We start from the raw sequence: 23,356 nt of genomic DNA, 5'->3' as shown, positions 1-23,356 counted from the left end.
CATGCCCCGCTCTCAGGTGGAATGGCCGAGGCACTATGGAGCGTCTCCCAGTCGCTGGTGGGCATTGCCGAGGCGCTGTAGAGCATGTCCCTGTCACTGAGGAACATCGCCGAGGGCGTCAACACAATGATGCAGACCATGGGAAACCGCTTGGGCTGGCAGAGCCAGATGATGCAGGTGCAGTCGGGGCTCAAACCAGCTGCCCCTCCGTTCCAAGGTGAACCCCAGGGCCCTGAGGGTACTGGTAGGGAGGAGGGGGCACTGGTAGGGAGGAGGGGGCACTGGGTGAAAACCCGGATCCGACCTATGGAGTGGCGACAGTGGCCACCAGCTCCCCCGAGTTCCACCCCTCTGATGTGGCCGCATCTCGAAGTCAGCACACGGGACAGGGTGGCACGGCTGTACAAGTGCTGCCGGCAAGTGAGCCGGGGCCCTCTGGCCTCAGTGCCTCCAGAGGACGTCCGCCATCGAACGCCATTGGATGCGGTAAGCAGCTGGTTGCCTCCACCTCAGATGTGCATCCCGGGCACACATCTAAATATAGTGGTGGAGCTCGGAGGGCCAAGCACATTGAGGATCACTGAGGGCACTGGGAGAGTGGGTGGAGGGGTAGGTAGGGGGTGAGGGGGTGGAGGGTGGGGAAGGGAGCAGCACCATCAGGAGGGTGGGGAATAGTAAAACACAATAAACACCTTTGTGCATAACTAGTTTGATGCCTCTGTCATCTTCTTCCGCAATGCGGGTTGAACGCCGAACCCTTGGCTAATTTCTCCAGACATCTCCCCTCCCCGTGGCACTCAACCACTCTCCAACCGTGGACATGTCACCGGAGCTGTGTCCCATCCGCTGGGTGTTCGGATGTTGGCTGCTCCGTGTGTGGTGTTGCCCCCCGCAGTGTCCAGGTATCACGGTCTGATTGGGATGCTAGGCAATGACTCCCACATGCTACATGGCCTTTCCACCCACGGGGATCCACTTGGGTTGTGTGAAGTGCTCACGTAACCACGATTGCCAATTCCCGATTAGCAATGGCCACATGAACAGAGGCCTCGGCAGTCGGTCGGGTTATTGGTGGTCGGTGGGGCAGATGGGCATGGACAGGGGTTACCCCCTCAACAGGTACACACGATCCAGGGGTTGGCATGGTGGTGCCACACGCGGTTTCCCCTCCCGGTTGCACACCCCGCTTCAGCACCTCCCTCCCACCCTCCCATGGCGGTCCACCCCTGCCGGCGGTTCACTCACCCCCAGCCGAGGGTCCCCACCCCCCACTGAGCATCGGGGTGGCAAGTCCAGCACCCCCGGGCTCTTTGTGAGCAAAGATGGCCACTCACCTCCTCGGCTCCCCACAGAAGCTCTTCCGTCAGGTTCATGTTTTTCAAAAGAAGTACTAATTAGCGCCACGTGACCATTTGCTGGGGAGGCCGCTGAATGACCGAGGCTGCTGGTTGTGGGGTCCCTCCCGTTAATTGTATGAAAATAGGGCTTAAGTGGTAATAATTGGTTTCTCCCCACGCTTCGGTGAGATCCCAATTTCCCCTAACTGAGCGGGCCGGTTGCATCGCAAACTGTTTGGCGCCTGGCGCGGTTCCCGTTTTTGGCCTCTCCCACTATTCACCGGCCTTGATTCGCTTGAGCGAGGGCGCAACGAGGCTGGGGAATCGCATCTGTGCTAGTCAGAAACAACCACCGAACTATTCTAATTCCATTTTCCAACATGTGCACATCCAAATACTTGTTAAATGTTATTAGGATCTCTGCCTCCACCACCCTTTCAGGCAGCGGGTTCCAGCATCCCACCACCCTCTGGGTGAAAACGCTTTTCCTCACATCCCCTCGAAACCTCTTGTCCCTCACCATAAATCTGTGTCCCTGGTCATTGGTCCCTCCACCCCGGGGGGAAGTTTCTTCCTGTCTACTCTATCCATGCCCCGCATAATTTTATAAATCTCAATCATGTGACCCCCCCCCCCCCCCTCAGTCTCCTCAGCTCCAAGGAAAACAACTCCATCTATCCAATCTCTCTTCTTGGCTAAAAGTCTCCAGTCCAGGCAACTTCCTGGTAAATCTCCTCTGCACTCTTACCGATGCTATCACATCCCTCCTAAAATGTGGATTCCAGAACTGCCCACAATACTCCAGCTGTGGCCTAACCAACGTTTTATACAGTTCCAGCATAACCACCCCGCTTTTAAACTCTGCCTCAGCTAATAAAGACAAGTATACCCTATGCCTTTTTAACGACTGTATCCACCTGCCCTTCTACCTTAAGGGACCGATGTACCTGCACACCAAGCTCTCTCTGATCCTCAGTGATCCCTGAGTCCTGCCATTTATCATGTATTTCCTCACCTTGCTTCTCCTGCCCAAGTGCATCACCTCACACTTATCCAGATTGAATTCCATTTGTCACTGACCAGCCCATCTGACCAGTCTGTCTATATTCTCCTGTAATCGAAGGCTATCCTCCTCACTATTTGCCACCCCACCAATTTTCATATCATCCACAAACTTACTGATCAACCCTCCTGCATTCATACCTAAATCATTTATATAAATCACAAACAGCAAGGGCCCCAACACTGGTCCCTACAGGATCCCAGTGGACACAGGCTTTCCATCAGAAAAACAGATCTCAACCAATTCCTGCCAATCAGCTAATTTTGGATCCAATTTACCAAATGTCCTTGGATCCCATGGGCTCTTACCTTCCCTCCTATGAGGGACTTATCAAAAGCCTTGCTGAAGTCTAAGTAGACTATGTCAAATGCATTTCCCTCATTTATACATGACCTCCCCTTAAAAAAAACCATGCTGACTATTCTTAATTAATCACTGCCTCTCTAAATGCGGTAGTTTCCCCACCACTGAGGTTAGACTGACTGGCCTGTAGTTTCCTGAATTATCCCTTCCTCCCTTTTTGAATAATGGTACCACATTGGCAATCCTCCAGTCCTCCGACACCTCTCCTGTGGTCAAAGTGGAATTGAAAATGGTTGCCAGCTCTCTGCGATTTCCTCCCTTGCCTCACCCAGCAGCCTGGGATACATTTCATCTGACCCTAGATATTTGTTTACCTTTAAGCCTGCAAGACCACTCAGAACGTCCTTTCAGTCTGTGTTAATCACTTCAATTTTATTATCTGGATTTGATTTGTTTATTGTCACATGTACCGAGGTACAGCAAAAAGTATTTTTCTGCGAGCAGCTCAATCAGACCATTTAGTACATGAAAAGAAAATACATAATAGGGCAACACAAGGTATACAATGTAAATACCTAGATACCGGCATCGGATGAAGCATACAGGAGTGTAGTATCAGTTCAGTCCATAAGAGGGTTGTTTAGGAGTCTGGTAACAGCGGGGAAGAAGCTGTTTTTGAATCTGTTTGTGCGTGTTCTCAGACTTTTGTATCTCCTGCCCGATGGAAGAAGTTGTAAGCCGGGTGGGAGGGGTCTTTGATTATGCTGCCCACTTTCCCAAGGCAGCAGGAGGTATAGACAGAGTCAATGGATGGGAGGCAGGTTTGTGTTCACGACTCTCTGAAGTTTCTTGCGGTCTTGAGCCGAGCAGTTGCCATACCAGGCTGTGATGCAGCCAGATAGGATGTTTTCTATGGTGCATCGGTAAAAGTTAGTCAGAGTCAGTGTGGACATGCCGAATATTCTTAGTTTCCTGAGGAAGTATGGGTACTGTTGTCCTTTTTTGGTGGTGCTCTGTCATAAGTGAACACTGACACAAAGAATTTGTTTAGAACCTTACCTACATCCTCCGGCTCCACACACAAATTACCATTGTGGCCAGTAATCGGCCCGTCTCTTTCCCTAGTTATCCTTTTACCCTTCATGTACTTGTAAAACAATTTTCTATTTTCCTTCATTTTCCTGTGAAATATCCTTTTTCTCTCTTTATTTCCGTCATAAGTTCCCTGTTAAACATCTTATACGCCTCTAGGGCCTCTGCTATTTTGAGCCTTCGATATCTACTATAGGCCTCCCTTTTTCTCATTATCCAATTGCTGTATATCTCTCTCTTGTAGGTCCTTTTATATACTGGCTCAAAAAGTTCTTCTGGATGTATTTTTAAAATTCCGCTTTCTCGAAACCTTTCACACTGTGGCTACCTCAGTTAATATTGGGGGAAGTTGAAATCCCCCACTATTACTACCCTATTACTTTACACTTCTCTGAAATCTGCCTACATATCTGCTCTTCTATTTCTCTCAGACTGTTAAGGGGCCTATAGAACACTGCCAGCAATGTGATTGCTCCTTTTTGGTTTTTGATTTCTAAGCATGAGGCAGTTTCAAATAAAATCCTAGGTGTGTAGGAATGTTTTGAAGTATATTCTTGACAAGATTCACAATTAAATCAATTCATATTGTTTTCATACAAACTGAAAGGTGAGTGTAGGTGTTGACCAGAAATTTTAAATTGTTTGCTTCCGTTTCAAATCCTTGACGGTATATTTCCATTCTAACCAGCAGATGGCCTTCCAGACACACACAACAAATCAACACTGAAACATTCTGACATCACACTAATTTGGGATTTATATTTTCAGTTAAATTTATTGCGATCATTTGGTGCAATATGTTGCAGAATGAAATGCCAATGGCTTCATTCAATGTAAATTCATGTACTGCCTGCATAGACAATGTACTTACATAAATCATACTTCTCTAAGCATCAAATGTTTGTTAGATTGGCCAGATCTTGCAAACTATTGAAACTGAGGATCACCATGTGCATTGCATTGATTTTAATATGTACAGAATCTCGTATAGAAATGCAAAAATTTTGTATTTTTTCAGGTTTCTTCATACATGATTTGTAAATTCCTGAAAAGTCTCAAAGATCAAACCAGAGCAATTAGGCAGATTTGAAGAAGCAGCTATCAGAGCAGACAGCATTCATTAGCCCCACCTAGGCCATGTCTGTATGACTTGGTAGAGTGCATTTCCGGGACAATTAGTTGGTCTCAATTGTCTGTGGCCCTTCAGTATATATACCGATGACAGATAGCCTCTTGAAGCAGAACATTGAATCAAACTCTGGGCAGCATTCAGTGCTTTGCTGTTTGGTACAACACCTGAAACAATTCAGAGATGTTATAATAGAATCCAAATTGTGTTTCAAGAAAATTGAGTTAAATCACAAATTATATCAAAATTGAAATAGATGAAAATAGCTTAAAGTTGCTGCGCTATAAGGCAGAACCTTACTAGTTCTCTAACTCCCTTCATGGTGTGTCGTTATTTGTCAGAAGGCAGAAGAGCAGGTTAATAGGGTGGGGGAAAAGGCATACGGGATACTTGCCTTTAACAATTGAGGCATAGATTACAAAAGCAGGGAGGTAATGTTGGAGTTATACAGAACATTAGTGAGGCTACAGCTGGAGTACTGTGTGAAGTTCTGGTCGCTGCATTATAGGAAGGATGTGATTGCCAGGATGTTTCCAGGATGTTTCCATGAAGAAAGTTTGGATAGGCTTGGGTTGTTTTTACTGGAGCAGAGAAGACTGAGGAGCGACCTGATTGAGGTGTACAAGATTTTGGGGGGCATGGACAGGGTGGATAGGGAGCAGCTGTTCTCCTTAGTTGATGGGTCGGTTACAAAGGGACACAAGTTCAAGGTCAGGGGCAGGAGCTTTAGGGGGCATTTCAGGAAAAACGTTTTTACCGAGAGGGTGGTGATGGTCCGGAATGCACTGCCTGGGAGGGTGGTAGAGGCGGGTTGCCTCACATCATTTATGATGAGCACTTGGCACATCTTAACATTTAAGGCTATGGGCCAAGTGTTGGCAAATGGGATTAAGATTAGCAGATCAGGTGCCTTTCATGTGGTGGTGCAGACTTGATGGGCTGAAGGGCATTTTGTGCACTGTATTTTTCTGTGATCCCCACCATCCACTGGCTGATCCCTGCTTGTGAGCTGGCCATTAGGGTAATAGGACACTACACCGAGTTCCTCAAGGTAGTGTCCTAGGCCCAACCATCTTCAGCTGCTTCATCAATGACCTCCCTTCCATCATAAGGTCAGAAGTAGAGATGTTTGCAGATGACTGCACAATGTTCAGCACCATTTGCGACTCCTCAGATATTGAAGCAATCCATGTCCAAATGCAGCAAGATCTGGACAATACCCAGGCTTGTGCTGACAGGTGGCAAGTTACATTCGCACCACACAAGGGCCAGACAATGACCATGTCCCACAAGAGAGGATCTAACCACCACCCCTTGATGTTCAATGGCATTACCATCACTGAATCCTCCACAATCAACATACTGGGGGTTACCATTGATCAGACACTGAACTGGACTAGCCACATTAATACTGTAGCTACCAGGACAGGTCAAAGGCTAGGAATCCTACAGCAAGTAACTCACCTCCTGATCCCCCCAAAGCCTATCCAACATCTCCAAGGCACAATCAGGAATGTAATGGAATACTCTCCACTTGCTTGAATGAGTGCAGCTCCAACAACACTCAAGAAGGTTGACAGCATCCAGGACAAAGCAGCCCACTTGATTGCTTCCCCTTCCATAAACATTCAAACCCTCCATCACCGACAAACAGTGGCAGCCGTGTGTACCATCTACAAGGTGCACTGAGTAACTCATCAAGGTGAGTTATAGGCTCAATATTTCTCACGTGGGGATTTTTTAAAAGTACCTCACGATTGTGGTCTAATTCACACCAGGTTTTGCTCCGAGAATGACATTTAGTCTAATTTTGGGAAAATTCCGCACTCTGTTTCTCTCCACAGACACTGCCAGGCCTGTTGAGTTTATACAGCATTTTCTGTTTTTATTTCAGTTTTCCAGCATCCACAGTATTTTGCTTTCATTTGCAATGAATGATATTCAGATGACAAAGTTAATTGATGAGGGAAGGGCTGTAGATGTCGTATACATGGACTTTAGTAAGGCGTTTGATAAGGTTTCCCATGGCAGGTTGATGGAAAAAGTGAAGTCGTATGGGGTTCAGGGTGTACCAGCTAGATGGATAAAGAACTGGCTGGGCAACAGGAGACAAAGAGTAGTGGTGGAAGGGAGTGTCTCAAAATGGAGAAGGGTGACTAGTGGTGTTCCACAGGGATCCGTGCTCGGACCACTGTTGTTTGTGATCTACATAAATGACCTGGAGGAAGGTATAGGTGGTCTGATTAGCAAGTTTGCAGATCATACTAAGATTGGTGGAGTTGCAGATAGCGAGGAGGACTGTCAGAGAATACAACAAAATATAGATAGTTTGGAGAGTTGGGCAGAGAAATGGCAGATGGAGTTCAATCCAGGCAAATGCGAGGTGATGCATTTTGGAAGATCAAATTCAAGAGCGGACTATATGGTCAATGGAAGGGTCTTGGGGAAAATTGATGTACAGAGAGATCTGGGAGTTCAGGTCCATTGTACCCTGAAGGTGGCAACGCAGGTTGATAGAGTGGTCAAGAAGGCATACAGCATGCTTGCCTTCATCGGTCGGGGTATTGAGTACAAGAGTTGGCAGGTCATGTTACAGTTGTATCGGACTTTGGTTCGGCCACATTTGGAATACTGCGTGCAGTTCTGGTCGCCACATTACCAGAAGGATGTGGATGCCTTGGAGAGGGTGCCGAGGAGGTTCACCAGGATGTTGCCTGGTATGGAGGGTGCTAGCTATGAAGAAAGGTTGAGTAGATTAGGATTGTTTTCGTTGGAAAGACGGAGGTTGAGGGGGGACCTGATCGAGGTCTACAAAATTACGAGAGGTATAGACAGGGTGGATAGCAACAAGCTTTTCCCAAGAGTGGGGGTGTCAGTTACAAGGGGTCACGATTTCAAGGTGAGAGGTGGAAAGTTTAAGGGAGATGTGCGTGGAAAGTTTTTTACGCAGAGGGTGGTGGGTGCCTGGAATGCTTTACCAGCGGAGGTGGTAGAGGCGGGCACGATAGCATCATTTAAGAAGCATCTAGACAGGTATATGAATGGGCGGGAACAGAGGGAAGTAGACCTTGGAAAATAGGAGACAGGTTTAGATAAAGGATCTGGATCGGCGCAGGCTGGGAGGGCCGAAGGGCCTGTTCCTCTGCTGCAATTTTCTTTGTTCAGAACAAGTTATTGATATTTTGACATCACTGGGAGATAATGGTCTATTCCATGAGAGTTTAATAAGGTTTTCATTGATATAACATAAGTTGTTTTGCAAAATATTCAAACATATTTACTCACTCGTAAAGTTTCCCATGATGCTTATCCCGAGACTGACGTCATTGTATCCGCGGGTATGGGCTCCCATTTTGGTCCAACCTCGGCCTTCATAAATATTTCCATCTTCGCCAATTAGGAAACTGAAGAGAGAAGCACAGGTTCTTTTAAGATATATTTTACCTTTGTAAAATAATTCTATATATATCCACCTTTATGAATTAGTAGCATTAGAAAACATTGGTTAAATAACACAATTGAACATGTTTGAAGTCAAGTTATTCTGCAAATCAATTAAGAATAATCTTTAACTCCTTATGTTACATAGCAGGGAAAAGATTACACATAACAAAAAATGTTGGCCGGATTCTTCCGTCCTGGGCTGCAGAGCCTGAGAATTTGGTGGGTTGGTATTGAGCCTGATACCAAACACCTTCCCGCCTTCAATGAGGAAACTGAATTCTGGACAGGAAGGCCCGTGGTCCGCCTTCCCACCCTGCCTCCATTTGAGACCCTTAAGTGGCAAATTAATAACCACTTAGGGATCTCTTACTGCCTCCGCTACAATCTTCCCAACTCCAAGCTTGTCTGCCGACGTACAGCTTGCATGAATGGTTAAATTATGCGGGCTGTATGTCAGCTGGAGTGGGGGACAGGGGGTTCCTTCAATCTGTACATGACCGAGGGCATGGAGCAGGTGGGTGGCCATTGACAGCCACTTCTCTGCCCTTGATGCTGACCTCATGGTACACCTCCACCCCCATGTGCTCCGCTCCTCCCCACAAGAATCTGCAGTAGTTTGTCAAGATAGACACAGGTGATTTTTCCACTGGCTAGAGAATCCAAAACATGGAGGCACAGTCTTAGGATAAGGGTCCAATAATTTATCATAGAATTTACAGTGCAGAAGGAGGCCATTCGGCCCATCGAGTCTGCACCTGCTCTTGGAAAGAGCACCCAACCCAAGGTCAACACCTCCACCCTATCCCCATAACCCAGTAACCCCACCCAACACTAAGGGCAATTTTGGACACGAAGGGCAATTTATCATGGCCAATCCACCTAACCTGCACATCTTTGGACTGTGGGAAGAAACCGGAGCACCCGGAGGAAACCCACGCACACACGGGGAGGATGTGCAGACTCCGCACAGACAATTACCCAAGCCGGAATCGAACCTGGGACCCTGGAGCTGTGAAGCAATTGTGCTATCCACAATGCTACCGTGCTGCTTAGGACTGAGATGAAGAAAAATATCTTCATTCAAATAGTTATAAACCTTCAGAATTCTTTACTCCAGAAGGTTGTGGATGCTCCATCATTATTTGACACTGAGATGACATATTTCTGATCAGTCAGGGAAACAAGGGAAATGGGGAGCAGGTGCGAAGGGAACTGGAGTTGAAGCTGAAGATCGCAGCTATCATCGTACTGAATAGTGGTCAGGCTTGGGGCTTTATTATCTACTCCTAGTTTCATTTGTTTTATTCTTACTTGCTGTGTAAGGCAGTATACAAATAAAAAATATTTTTTACATGTTGTGTTCCTTATTAATATCCACCTGAATAAAAAAGCCAATTGTTTATGGAATTGATGCAAATCTTCTTTTTTAGTATCGTTTTGTGATCTCAAAAGTGTAGAAAAGTTTTAATTTTAATTTACAATTGGTTTGTAGTTTAGTCATGGGTATTAGTCAAATAATCAAAGTATGTCAAGCCAATATGATTTCATGCTGAATGCTGGGACATTGGTACATCACATGACTTGGCCTTAGCATCACACTCACAGTCGACGAGGGAGAAATAAATGTATGAACCGTGAGCCATTGATGCAAGACATCAAAGTTGAACAACTACTGGTGTGGAACAATCCACCTCTCTGGCAATTATAACTTATCAGCACCGTTCTCTAAATTCAAAGACCTATTCTGCAAAGAAAAACAAGTGTTTGAACATTTAGCCTTGTGTGTTAAATTAGTGCAGTGTGGTACTGGAAGTAGGCTGACAAGACATATAGACCAGGAACAGAAACTGCTACATGAGGCCTGTGACATTATACAAATGTACAGCAAGTGATGAGTTAACGTTATATTAAGCCTAGCCACTAGAGAGAGCTAAGGAACAGTACTATAAATTGCAGTGGCTCTTAAGCTAGGGGAGAAGATTAAACTGGAGCTGACGAAAATAAGATTCATAATGCATTGCAGAGTTAGTTAAGATATAATAGTTATAATTAGTAGATAGAGGTAGTGTTGGTGAGTGTAGTTTAATTCTTACATGTATGTTTGCTATTCAGAATAAGTGGCAAACTTAAATTTAGTAGTGTTAATAATAGTTTAGTTCTTCAAAAGAGTTTTCTGTATCTTTGTGATCACTACGCCTTCCGTCCTCAAAATCCCTCACAAAGATCACCACATGGTACCAAGACTGTATTCCAGAAGAGCGAACAGTAAGAAAAAAGGAAGAAAATAAATCAGCGCATCGCTACACATCTGGAAATCTGCAAAGAACAAAGTGGATGCTGTGCAAAAGCCAGATAACGTTTACATGTCCGGCAAACTAAGTTTAAATTGTAAAAACTTCCAGCAGCAGTTTGAAGTCTTTCTTTCTGCCTCTGTACTTGAAGCAGCTCATGACACTAGGAAAATAGCTCTCCTACTAAATCTCGCAGGTCTGCAGGCATTTGAACTCTCAGAATTTGATTTCTCAGAAAATGAAGCTAAAAATAGCATGAGAAAGTTATGGAAAAATTTGAATCTCATTGCAAAAAACAGGTCAATGAGGTGTATGAGAGATACATGTTTAAAAGAAGGGTGCAGCTAAAAGGGGAATCTTTTGATTCTTTTCTAACTGATTTGAGGCTCCAAGCGCAATCCTGCAAATTTTCCCTCAATTACTGAATCAATCCTGCGGGACCAAATTGTGTTTGGCATATTTGAAGAGCAAATGCGGGAACATAAACCAAAGTTAACTTTGGTTAAGTTTTAGAAAAAGCCATCAACCTCTGTAAAGCAAATGAGCAAGCCACCAATGAATATGGTGAATTCAGATCCCGTGAAAAAGGCACGATCTTCAGCAACGTGGTCAGCACAATTACCTCTGGGGCACAGTATAAAACGAATCGCGCTGCAGCAGGTAGCCGTTTTGCGCAGGCGCGGGTAAGAAAGAAAACAGGACATGGACATTTGACATTCTGCACATGTGCAGGATCCGTTCGCACATGTGCACTTTGAAAAAGGACGCAAACCGGAAGTTGGCCGATTTGTGCATGCGCATGAGAGGTTTATGCATGATGTCACCAACGTGATGGCATTTACATGCTGTGGACACTCCCACTTAAAACAACATTGTCCTGCATTTGAAAAAAAGATGTATGACATGTAACAAACTCAATCATTTTGCTGCACAATGCAGATTTAACACAACACACCAGAATTAGTTTAAAAAGGCATAAAAACAGCATTAAAAAGTCACACTATACAAAACAAGGAAGAAGAAGAAAAATTGTAAAATCAAAGATTGACCTCACTTTGCCTACTTCATTGGACAACTTCATAATAGAAGCAATCACTAAAACAAATGGAAATGATACTGCTGATAAACCAATAAGGCAACTATCCAATAGAAATAAAGATTGGATAGAAACATTGATCATAAATGGATCAGAGGTACAATTTAAATTGGACACTGGTGCACACACTAATCTGATAACAGAATAGGATTTGGGCAAAGTAGAACCCGTCCAAAATATAAAAAGACACATTGTAGATTAACAGACTACAACGGAAATTAAATAACAATAAAAGGTTCATGCTACCTGATAGAAACTAACCTTTTTGTATAGGTAAAAATGGTTTAATTTAAAGAAATGATTTAAAGAGATCATAATGGCTGACTTACAGCCACTGCATTTCATATTTGACATGCATAAAATGGCTGACTGCTGACTGTTTGAAATGGAACCAGATATAAGAAAGCAATAGCTGGCAAGGTCAGGTTGACAATGAAACTGACATGAGTAGTTCTCTGTCTTAGAAAGAATTGGATGACATCCAGCTACGTGTCCAGGATAACCACATACCATTCTATGATAACTACAGAAGTCACCCACAAAAGGAATTTGCTGAAGCAACTTCTTAGATTATCAAAATAATGTTTTGATTAATTGACAGACAAATCGTGTGATCTAATTAGAAGAATTATGGATGATTTCAGACCAATCAAAGCTTTGAAGCGGCTGAGACTTCATAGATAATAACAGATAATAATTCCCGTTAAAAGTTAGGTATTGGGATGAAAGAACAGTGCTTTTTGCTATGCTATCATGCTATGCTATCTGCTTAAGCTGTGAAATCATTATTCTAATTTAAATTGCGCAGTTGTCTATGTACTGTGCATATTTGATTTGAACTGTTAATGTGTCTTGAATTCAACCTATCTGTAATTGTGAGAGACAATCATTTCGATTAAGCTTCCTGCAGGGCTAAGTTGGAAACGTCTTAAAATTCTGTACAAGAAAACAAATCTTCAGTAGACACACAAATAAAAGTGGCAACCTGATATTAAAACCCAATTAAAGTTCATTCTCAAGTTCTGTTCAATTAATATATGTGCGGCGACACAGAAATATATTAACGAAAAGTTCAGATCCTTCACTGCCTCATAGTTCAGAGTGGTGACATTACAATTCCACTTGATTTTGAAATTGTGGATGACACAAAATCCTCACTTATTGGAGTATCATAGAATCATAGAATTTACAGTGCAGAGGGAGGCCATTCGGCCAATCGAGTCTGCACCGGCCCTTACAAAAGGCACCCTACTCAAGCCCACGTATCTACCCTATCCCCGTAACCCAGTAAACCCCAGCTAAACCTGATGCAGGGAATTCACGCTGCCAACTCTTTCCGGAGTTCGAAAGATTTAGTACTTGCAGATATGTTATCTAGAGCCACAATGCATGAGGATACCAAAGTTGTTGATGGTGTACTCAGTATTAAAGCATAAGCCAACTTCATCACAGCAATGCTACCTGTCACAGATGCTAAACCACAAATAACCAAGGCAGAAACTCTACGAAATATGATACTTTAGCAAGTGATACAATATGTACACACTGACTGGCCTAAAGGGAAATGTGCAAACTTTCGCAACATCAGAGAAGACCTGATAACAATAGATGACTTTCTGTTGAAAGGGGACCGCATTGTAATTCCATCATGCCTTAGACAAGACATTCTCGCACAAATCCATGAAGGACATCACAGCATTGAAAAATGTAGAAGAGCATGGCAATCGGTGTATTGGCCAGGAATCAACAAGGATATAGACAACTACAGCTACATCAACAGTGTCGGATATGCCAAATGCGCCAACCGGCTCCAATGTAAGCAGACCTTGGTGGAAAGCAAACTAATTACTCAACCATGGACAAAAGTTGCAATGGACATATTTTACTTTTAAGGTTGTGATTATTTGATAATTATTGACTATTACTCAAATTTTCTGGAGGTTATCAAATTATCCGACTCAACTTAGGGGGCAGCAGGGTAGCATGGTGGTTAGCATAAATGCTTCACAGCTCCAGGGTCCCAGGTTCGATTCCCGGCTGGGTCACTGTCTGTGTGGAGTCTGCACATCCTCCCCCTGTGTGCGTGGGTTTCCTCCGGGTGCTCCGGTTTCCTCCCACAGTCCAAAGATGTGCGGGTTAGGTGGATTGGCCATGCTAAATTGCCCGTAGTGTCCTAATAAAAGTAAGGTTAAGGGGGGGGGTTGTTGGGTTATGGGTATAGGGTGGATATGTGGGTTTGAGTAGGGTGATCATGGCTCGGCACAACATTGAGGGCCGAAGGGCCTGTTCTGTGCTGTACTGTTCTATGTTCTATGTAACAACACATTCAGTTGCCAGGGCAACGAAAAATGTATTTGCCAGACATGGCATACCAGTTACTGTTGCCACAGACAATGGACCGTGTTTTAGCAGACTGGAGTGGTTACAATTTGCCAATGACCATAACTTCACACATGTAACTTATAGCCCACTGTGCCCGCAGGTAAACGGGAAAGCTGAGAAAGTGGTGGGAATTGTGAAGCAGATTCTCAAAAAAGCTATGGAGGACAGAAAGAACTTTGACTTAGCACTGTTAGCATCCAGGGCTACACCATTGTCATCAGGGCTTTCTCCAGCACAACTATTGATGGGACAAAGAATACGTACTATGTTACCAACTCTAATAGTTACAAACAAAGATGAACAAGTCGTGCATAAAAACATGCAGCAACTGAAGAGTAAGCAAAAGAAGTATTTGGATTAAAAACTCCAAACCACTATCTACACTCATAGAAGGTGATATTGTATGCATTCATAATCCTGAAGGTGGATGGATGGACATTGCAAAAGTACTGAATGAACTCATACCAAGATCATACGTGATCAGAACAGAATCTGGAAAGATTTTTTGTAGAAACAAGAGACCTCTTGAAACTCAAACAACCTGTTACATTCACAGAATGAGCTACCATGAGTCAACAACTCATATTTCCGACAAATTACTTTCCAAAAGCTATATTGTCAAATGAACCAGATAATTCAAATAACACTGTTGTAACATTAAGAAGGTCTGCAAGATGTAGGAAACCTCCAAATAGATTAAATCTGTAAATCTAACATTAGTTCTATCATTGTTGACATGCTGTATAATACTGTAAACAAGAAAATGTATAGACAACATTTTTCTCAAAAAAAAGGGGGATATGACATGATACAAATGTACAGCATGTGAAGAGTTAATGTTATTTTAAGCCTAGTCACTAGAGGGAGCTAAGGGACAGTACTATAAATTGCACTGGCTCTTAAGCTAGGGGAGGAGATTATGACGAAGATAAGATTCATAGTGTATTGCAGAGTTAGTTAAGATATAAAAGTTATAATAGGAGATAGAGATAGTGTTAGTGAATGTAGTTTAATTTTTACATATATGTTTGCTATTCAGAATAAGTGTCGAACTCAAATTTAGTAGTGTTAATAAAATTAGTTTAGTTCTTTAAAAGAGCTTTGTGTATCTTTGTGATCACTACGCCTTCCATCCTGGAAACCCTCACAAAGATCACCATAAGGCCCTAGCTGAATTGATACTGGCTGTCTGCAAGAGCACGGCAGTCAACAGATAAACTTGTTATTGCTACATGGACTTTGTGATTAGCCACACACATTTACACAAAAGAACAAGACCATGCTATAAATATGTAACAATTTTCCAGACACGGATAATAAACTTTGCAGCAAGACGAAGGACAGAAAAAGAAGCCATCAGACATCATAATGAGCTAATAGCTGGACAGGCGAGGGTATTTCAGAGGACCATGGATCTTGATTTAATCACCCTGGATGAACAGGAGTATCCTGTTTTTTCCCCATGAACGAGCTTGTGTCTGGATGGGACAATAGAACTCAGGCTAGTTGTGGGCCTATACCTATGACTCAGTGCTAGCAGACCCATATAAATGAAAGAACATCAGAACAGATCTTCAGCGAAAAACTGGGAGTCCCCCAGGCACAACCATCGCAAGAAGAAGGGACTCTTTTGAGGGTAGGTTTTGAAGCCCAAAGAAGATATCCACATTGACTGTTCGTAACCTGGCCAGCCTCCTTCACTAAGTGCGGGTAATAGCTAGAGGTCAGCTGTGAGTGTGAGTTATATTTTACAGACACAACAGCAGTTTAACTTGTGATGTTTAAACAGTATGTAACCATCTTTGATTTTGTAAATTTAACATTAAGTTGTCTAATTAGCTTTTGTAACTCTATAGTTCTTTTACATTTAAATATGTATTAGTTGAATGTGTTGCATTATATTTAGCACACCAATCATTTACAAGTACAGCTTTGAACACTTCCATTGTGCTCCATGCTGCTCCAATGAATCCTCTGTCTGATCACCATCGACTCTGTTGAGCCTTTCATCCTTTAGCCCCTCCAACAAAAAGACTGCCTATTGTCATATCACACTCCCCAACTTTAGCCCATCTACTATTAAAATACTCAATGAAAATCCTTATACAGTCAGGTTTTCTCACAAAAAGAGCTATTGTTTCCAAGCAGCAACCTTTAAGAGCTGTTGCTTGACCCAATTTTGTACATCCCAGACAATTACAAGTAAAGCCTGCCTCACTGTACATGTTTTCAATGAGCTGGCACATCTGGAAATTGAGGAAAGGGGCTTGCTTCCATAGATTTATTGAAACTTGTCTTCACCACGAGCAGAGCAGATGTTCCTGTACCATCTCACTGATAGTCCTGTATTTCCAAATCAAAGCTTAGATGTTCATTGGGACAATTATTGCAAATCTAACAAATAAAGGCCATCCCAAGTTATTGCAATAAAATTAAGCTGTGAGGCATTGCCATTTTCTAGAATTACAAAAAGGAAACAAAGTTGAGGCTTTTCTCACGGAGACTTACTTATAGCCAATATCGCACCAGCCACGTTTGTCCATATGGTAATGCTGGATATTCTGCAGTTGCCTCTTACACGCAAGTATGTTGAAGCAGGGAGTGCCATCAGTATGGTGAATCACAGCATATTTAAGAGGGGTCGACAGACTCTGGGTGCAACTAGAAGCCCGTGTAGTCCATTCAGAATGTTTAATGATCGGTGGGCAGCCTGTGAGAAATGTGGGAGGACAGATGACTATTACAATCATAGATTAATAGAGCACAACAGGAGGCCATTCAGTCCAACATGCTTGTGTCAGCACTTTGAACAGTTAGTCTCATTTCCCTGCCCTTCCCCACAGTCTTGCAACTTTTTCCCCTTTGTGTATTTATCAAAATCCCTTTGAATGTTCTTATTGAATCTGATTCCACCGTCTCTTCAGGCAGTGCAATCCAGATCCTAATGTTTGTACGTTTGTGCATGTATACCCCAAGCTCCTGTGTTCCTGCAATACTTTTAAAATTGAAATGTTTATTATATTGCCTCTCCTCAATCGTCCTACCAGAATACATCATCACATCTTTTTGTTTTTGCCCTGTATACTCAAATCTATCTTGGTAATTAATATATCAAAACATTCTCCTACCAACTCCAGGGGAGGCACCACAATGTGCTTCCCTCCAGTTTGAAAAAACACTATTGACCACTACACTCTATTTTCCATTCCTTAGCAAATGTTATATGCCACTGCCCCTTCAATTCCATTGGTTTTAATTTTGTTATAAAGTCTAGTGTGTTCATCAACCACCTTTTGAAACACATAGGACTGCCACCCTCTCCATTACTTCAGCAAATAAATCAATCAGGATTGTCAAACACGACTTACCACCAACAAATCCTTGCTGGCATTCATTTATTAACTCACATTTTCCAAGTGCCAGTTAACTTTGGCCCAGACGATTATTTCTAAGTGTTTCCTATCACAGATGTTAGGCTGACTGTCCAGCAGTTGCTACTCCATTTTCTCGTGATCCTTGATGCCAAGCTGGGTCAAATACTGCCTTGATGTCAAGGGCAGTCACTCTCACCTCACCTATCCAGGCAGAATTTGAGTAGGTGCAGCATTAAGGAGCTGTAGCAAAAATGTAGTCAACGTCAAGCAGGAGGAAAACTCCCCATTAGTTGGAGTGATTCCTATCACAATGGAAGATGGTTGATAAAAGCAAATTATTACGGATGCTGGAATTTGAAACCAAAAGACAAAATGCTGGAAAATCTCAGCGGATCTGGCAGCATCTGTAAGGATAGAAAAGAGCTCACGTTTCGAGTCCAGATGACCTTTTGTGGAAGATGGTTGAAGTTGTTGAAGGTCAATCATTCCCCAGGACATTTCTGTGGAGTTTCTCAGGGTGGTGTCCTGCAGCACTCCATCTGTACTCCAACAATGCAGCACTCCATCTGTACTCCAACAATGCAGCACTCCATCTGTACTCCGACAATGCAGCACTCCCTCAGTACTCCAGCAATGCTGCGCTTTCTCAGTACTTCAGCAATGCAGCACTCCCTCAGTATTCCAGCAATGCAATGCTTCCTCAGTACTCCAACAATGCAGCACTCCATCTGTACACAACAATGTAGTGCTCCCTCAGTACTCCAGCAATGCAGCACTCCCTCAGTACTCCAGCAATGCAGCACTTTCTCAGTGTTCCAGCAATGCAGCACTCCCTCAGTACTCCAGCAATGCAGCACTCCCTCAGTACTCCAGCAATGCAGCACTCCCCCAGCACTCCAATAATGCAGTGCTCCCTCAGCATTCCAGCAATGTCGTGCTCCCTCAGTACCCCAGCAATGCAGCACTCCCTCAGTAACCCAGCAATGCAACACTCCCTCAGTACTCCAGCAATGTAGCACTCCCTCAGTACCCCAGCAATGCAGCACTCCCTCAGTACTCCAGCAATGCAGCACTCCCTCAGTACCCCAGCAATGTAGCACTCCCTCAGTACCCCAGCAATGCAGCACTCCCTCAGTACTCCAGCAGTGCAGCACTCCCTCAGTACCCCAGCAATGCAGCACTCCCTCAGTACTCCAGCAATGCAGCACTCCCTCAGTACCCCAGCAATGTAGCACTCCCTCAGTACCCCAGCAATGCAGCACTCCCTCAGTACTCCAGCAATGCAGCACTCCCTCAGTACCCCAGCAATGTAGCACTCCCTCAGTACCCCAGCAATGCAGCACTCCCTCAGTACTCCAGCAATGCAGCACTCCCTCAGTACTCCAGCAATGCAGCACTCCCTCAGTACTCCAGCAATGCAGCACTCCCCCAGTACTCCAGCAATGCAGCACTCCCCCAGTACTGCATTGGAGTATCAGTCTTGATTACTTTTGTGCTCAAGTACTGGCATCTGACTTGACCTCACAGCCTTCAGACTCAAAAGGAGAGTGTTTTACCAAATGAACTGTGGCTGCCGCTGAATTAATTTCCCACCACTATACATGACTGGATGAAACAGGAATGCAGAGTTTTTCTGTGATCCAATAGTTGTAGGAATGCTTAGTTTTGTCTATAACATGCTGTTTGCATGCACATGGTCTTGTGTTTTAGCTTCACCAGGTTGGTACCTCATTTTCAGCTACTGCTGCTGCTGTTCCTGACATATTGTCCCACATTCCTCATTGAACCAGGCTTGATCTCTGGACTGGATTGTCATGAGAAAGTGAAGGACATGCTGGACCATGGGGTTACTTAATGTGGCAAATTTGTTCTCCAGTTGTTGATGGCAGAAAGCTTTTAATCAATGCTCCTTTTTGAGTTGCATAATTCTGCTCAATCTGTCCCATAAAATGTTGGAAGGTGTCCTCAATGTGAAAATGTGACCTTGTATCCGCTGAGTGGTAGTTACACCACCAATACTTTCTTAGACTGATGCATCTGCAACAGGTAAAATACCCGAGGATGAAGTCAAGCATGCTTTTCTCTCATTGTTTCTTTTGCCACCTGCCATAGCCTAATCTGGCAGATATGTCCTTTACAACTCAGCCAGCATGGTTATCATTTGGTGATAGATATTGAAGTCTCCCACTTAAAGTACATTCTGCTCCCTTGCTACCCTCAGTGCTTCTTTCAAATGGAATTCAACATGGAGGAGTACTGATGCAGGAGTTGAGGGAGGGCAGAAGATGGCAATCATCAGGGGGTTTCCTTGTCTTTGTGCGCCCTGATGCCATGAGACTCCATGGGCTCGGGAGTCAATGTTAAGGACTCCATAGGCCACTCCCTCCCAGCTGAACTGCATGAGCTGAATATTTGCTTAGGGGGCTTTAAACAGGGTCAAAACTGTTCCTGGGTGTAGAACCTTCCCTGCCTCACCCACTGCAGGTGTGTGTGCCCTGCCTCACCCACTGTTGGGGGGGGGGGGGGGGGGGGGGGGGGCGGTTATAGTCACAAACCTGGGACTTTCATGGAAATGAGGAATATGACAGATGAGCCAGTTTATATAAATCTTTGAACATACAACATACAATAACCAATTACCCTGGGGAGAATTTTCGCGGACTGGTGGGTGGATTTGCAGGTAGTGTGTGTGTGTGGGGAGGGGTGCATAAAATGCCATTGGAGCTTTTCCGGCACCAATCAGCCCATCCTTGTCTCCGCTGTAATTTTACAAGCTCCAGCCAGCCCCGTGTATCCCCTCCCTTCTAGCCCTGCCTCCTTATCTCCCAGGCTGGGGCCTGCCAGCCTAGCTCTGGCGATATCCACCACCACATCCCTACATCTGGCTCCAATGCTAAACGTTGTTGAGGATTGGGTGTAGTCTCGGCCGTGACCACTGCTGGGTGGTTAAAACATGACCTTAATTGGCATGAAGATGGATTTATGCCCAGAACGGACTCATTTTTTTTGGTTAGGTCGCGCCCATAATCAAATGTCTCAAGGCCCTGCACAGGAATATCATTAAGGAAAATGGAACACCAAGCCAAATATTGGTCAAAGAGGTAAGGGCATCTTAAAAGGAGGAGATGGCAATAGCGAGGCAGAGATGTTTAGGGGGAGAATTCCAGATCCTAGGGCCTAAGAGCAGCTGAAGGCATAGCTGCCAATGTTGGAGCAATTCACATACGGGATGCATGTGAGGCCAGAATTGAGTAAGCATAGAGATATCAGAGGATTCTGGGCTTAGGAGGTTGCAGAGGTGGGAAGGGACAAATCAATGAAAGGATCTAAAAATAGGGATGATAATTTTAAAACGGAGCAATGGTCATCTCAGGAATACAGGGCACAAAGGTAATGGGTTACTGGAACTTGGTATGAGTTAGGAGAGTGGCAGCAAACTTTTGGATGGCTTCAAGTTTACAGATGTTGGTACCTGGTGCGGGTGGGGGTAGGGAGGGCTGCGAGACTATGGATAAGACTATGGATAACAACGTTATGGATGAAGGCTTCAGCAGCAGATGAGTTCAGCTAAGGGCTGAAATGTGGATTTTTATGGAGGTCGAGGTGGGCAGTCCTAATGATGAAGCGGCTATGTGGTCTAAAACTCATCTCATGGTCAAATATGACAGCAAGGCTGTGACTTGTCTGGTCCAGCCGCACACAGCAACCAGGGAAAGGGATGGAATTGGTGGGCAGGGAAGGGAGTTTTGGCAGGGTCCAAAGGTAATGACTTTGTTCTATCCAATATTTAACTGACAGGAATATAACTGATTTTTGAAGGAGAAGGTATTTAAAGAGAATGACAGTTTGCCATAGATCATCCAAAGCGGTTAATGAATTCTTACTATAAAATATAAGAAGCAGAATTATCAGTTAACGCTCCCAATGTGGGTTATGAATTGTATGTATTTACCTTGGACGACAAGCAAGATTCCAGAAATCACAAGGAGGATCTTCATTCTCTAAACTAAAAAAACAAGATATTTGATATTTGACCTTTTAAAATAAACACTTTTGGCTCTTAAAAACAGGAATAGATTATTTTCCAGGTTCAGTTTGTTACTAAGTTAAGTTCGCCTGTAAAAACATCCTCATCGTTCAGAAACATTAATTGCAGATATTTCCAACTCATGCAATAATTACCTGCTGTATTGAACACATGTCTGATGTGTATTAACACAGGTAACATATGCAAAGGAGATCATGGCTACAATCATAACCTCAAGTTGGTTAGTGAGCAGCAATTGTGCTTTTTCTTCATTGATGGGATGTAGGTGGAGATATTTTTTTTTTTTTTTTTTTTTATAAATGTTTTTATTCAGTTTTCATATTTTATATTGAACAAATTACAAATTGTTAGGAGAGAAAAAGAACAAAAAAAAAAAAAAAAAAAAAAAAAAAAAACAACAAACAAACACGCAAAAATTAACATACATATTTACAGGTAAGCATCTTCGTAGTAGTAACTGCGCCCGCCCCCCCAACCTGTTTATTTAGTTTGGTTTTGGGCCTTAGCTAGCCATCGAACCCCCGTACCGAACCTGTAGCCCCTCCCGCTACCTTCCCCCGCCTATTCTTCCTCTTGTACATTGGCCACAAATAGGTCCCGGAACAGTTGCATGAATGGCTCCCACGTTCTGTGGAAGCCGTCGTCCGACCCTCGGATGGCAAATTTGATTTTCTCCATTTGGAGAGATTCCGAGAGGTCGGACAGCCAGTCCGCAGCTCTGGGCGGTGCTGCTGACCGCCAGCCAAACAGGATTCTACGGCGGGCGATCAGGGAGGCAAAGGCAAGGGCGTCCGCCCTCCTCCCCAGGAATAGATCTGGCTGTTCTGAAACCCCGAAGACCGCCACTATCGGGCATGGCTCCACCCTCACTCCCACCACTTTGGACATAACCTCGAAGAAGGCTGTCCAGTACTCCACGAGTCTGGGGCAAGACCAGAACATGTGGGCGTGGTTGGCCGGGCCTCTTTGGCACCGTTCACATCTGTCTTCCACCTCCGGGAAGAACCTACTCATACGGGTTCTTGTTAAGTGGGCTCTATGTACCACTTTTAGTTGCGTCAGGCTGAGCCTTGCGCACGTGGAGGTGGAGTTGACCCTATGCAGTGCTTCGCTCCAGAGTCCCCACCCTATCTCCATCCCCAGGTCGTCCTCCCATTTCCTTCTTGTTGCGTCCAGTACGGTGTCGTCCCTATCTACCAGTCGGTCATACATGTCACTACAGTTCCCTTTCTCTAGGATACTTGCGTCCAGTAGGTCTTCCAGTAGTGTCTGTCGTGGCGGTTGTGGGTACGTCCTTGTCTCCTTTCGTAGGAAGTTTTTGAGCTGCAGTAGGTGGAGATATTACCCATCCCTAGTAAACACTGCCTTACCAGTGAAGGCCACATTCCAAGAATGAATAAAATACAAAATTTGTTCAAATCCTGAACACTTTTGTTTTACAAAACTTCAATAGCTATCGATAAACAGTTTGGTGAATATTATATAAATCATGATCAGAATGCATGTGAGTACGAATGAAAAAAAAAATCCACTGCTTGCTGCTCATAGCAAAGTTTTGGCTCCACATAGCCAACAAGCAATTCTCTGCTGCTTCTGGTTTAATCTCATGGCATACAGCAGGCATTGTGAAACTCGGGGGTGCGACTCGCGGGTGGGTCTAGGGCGAGTGTCGGGAAGATCGCGGAGCCGTCCATCGCGGCGCACCCGATCACGTTAATCCACGCGTAACAGCTGGCTTTTAATAACGCCGGCTGCAAGTGGCCTTCAAAATGGCCGCGAACATGTAAAAAAAAAATG

The 23,356-nt window shown here is 44.2% G+C and overlaps 1 protein-coding gene across 3 annotated transcripts in view; it reads right to left on the bottom strand.

The window, feature by feature from the left end:
- Positions 1-4,543: 4,543 nt before the first annotated feature.
- Positions 4,544-23,356, bottom strand: part of LOC119962931 (peptidoglycan recognition protein 1-like) — a 28,353-nt gene continuing 9,540 nt past the window's right edge. For 2 of the 3 annotated variants that reach the window (XM_038791231.1, XM_038791230.1), the window contains exons 2-5: positions 21,464-21,517; positions 16,646-16,847; positions 8,210-8,328; positions 4,544-5,091 (exon numbers count right to left, since the gene is read on the bottom strand). In XM_038791231.1, the coding sequence (XP_038647159.1) occupies positions 4,916-5,091; positions 8,210-8,328; positions 16,646-16,847; positions 21,464-21,509 (543 nt within the window). In that variant the 5' untranslated portion in view covers positions 21,510-21,517 and the 3' untranslated portion in view covers positions 4,544-4,915. Of the gene's footprint in view, positions 5,092-8,209; positions 8,329-16,645; positions 16,848-21,463; positions 21,518-21,693; positions 21,825-23,356 lie in introns of those variants that run through there. The other variant, XM_038791232.1, reaches the window with a different exon arrangement.

This window comes from Scyliorhinus canicula, chromosome 3 (genome assembly GCF_902713615.1).
Source record: "Scyliorhinus canicula chromosome 3, sScyCan1.1, whole genome shotgun sequence".
Lineage (NCBI taxonomy): Eukaryota > Metazoa > Chordata > Chondrichthyes > Carcharhiniformes > Scyliorhinidae > Scyliorhinus > Scyliorhinus canicula.
This window is presented reverse-complemented; position numbering and strand designations above follow the sequence as displayed.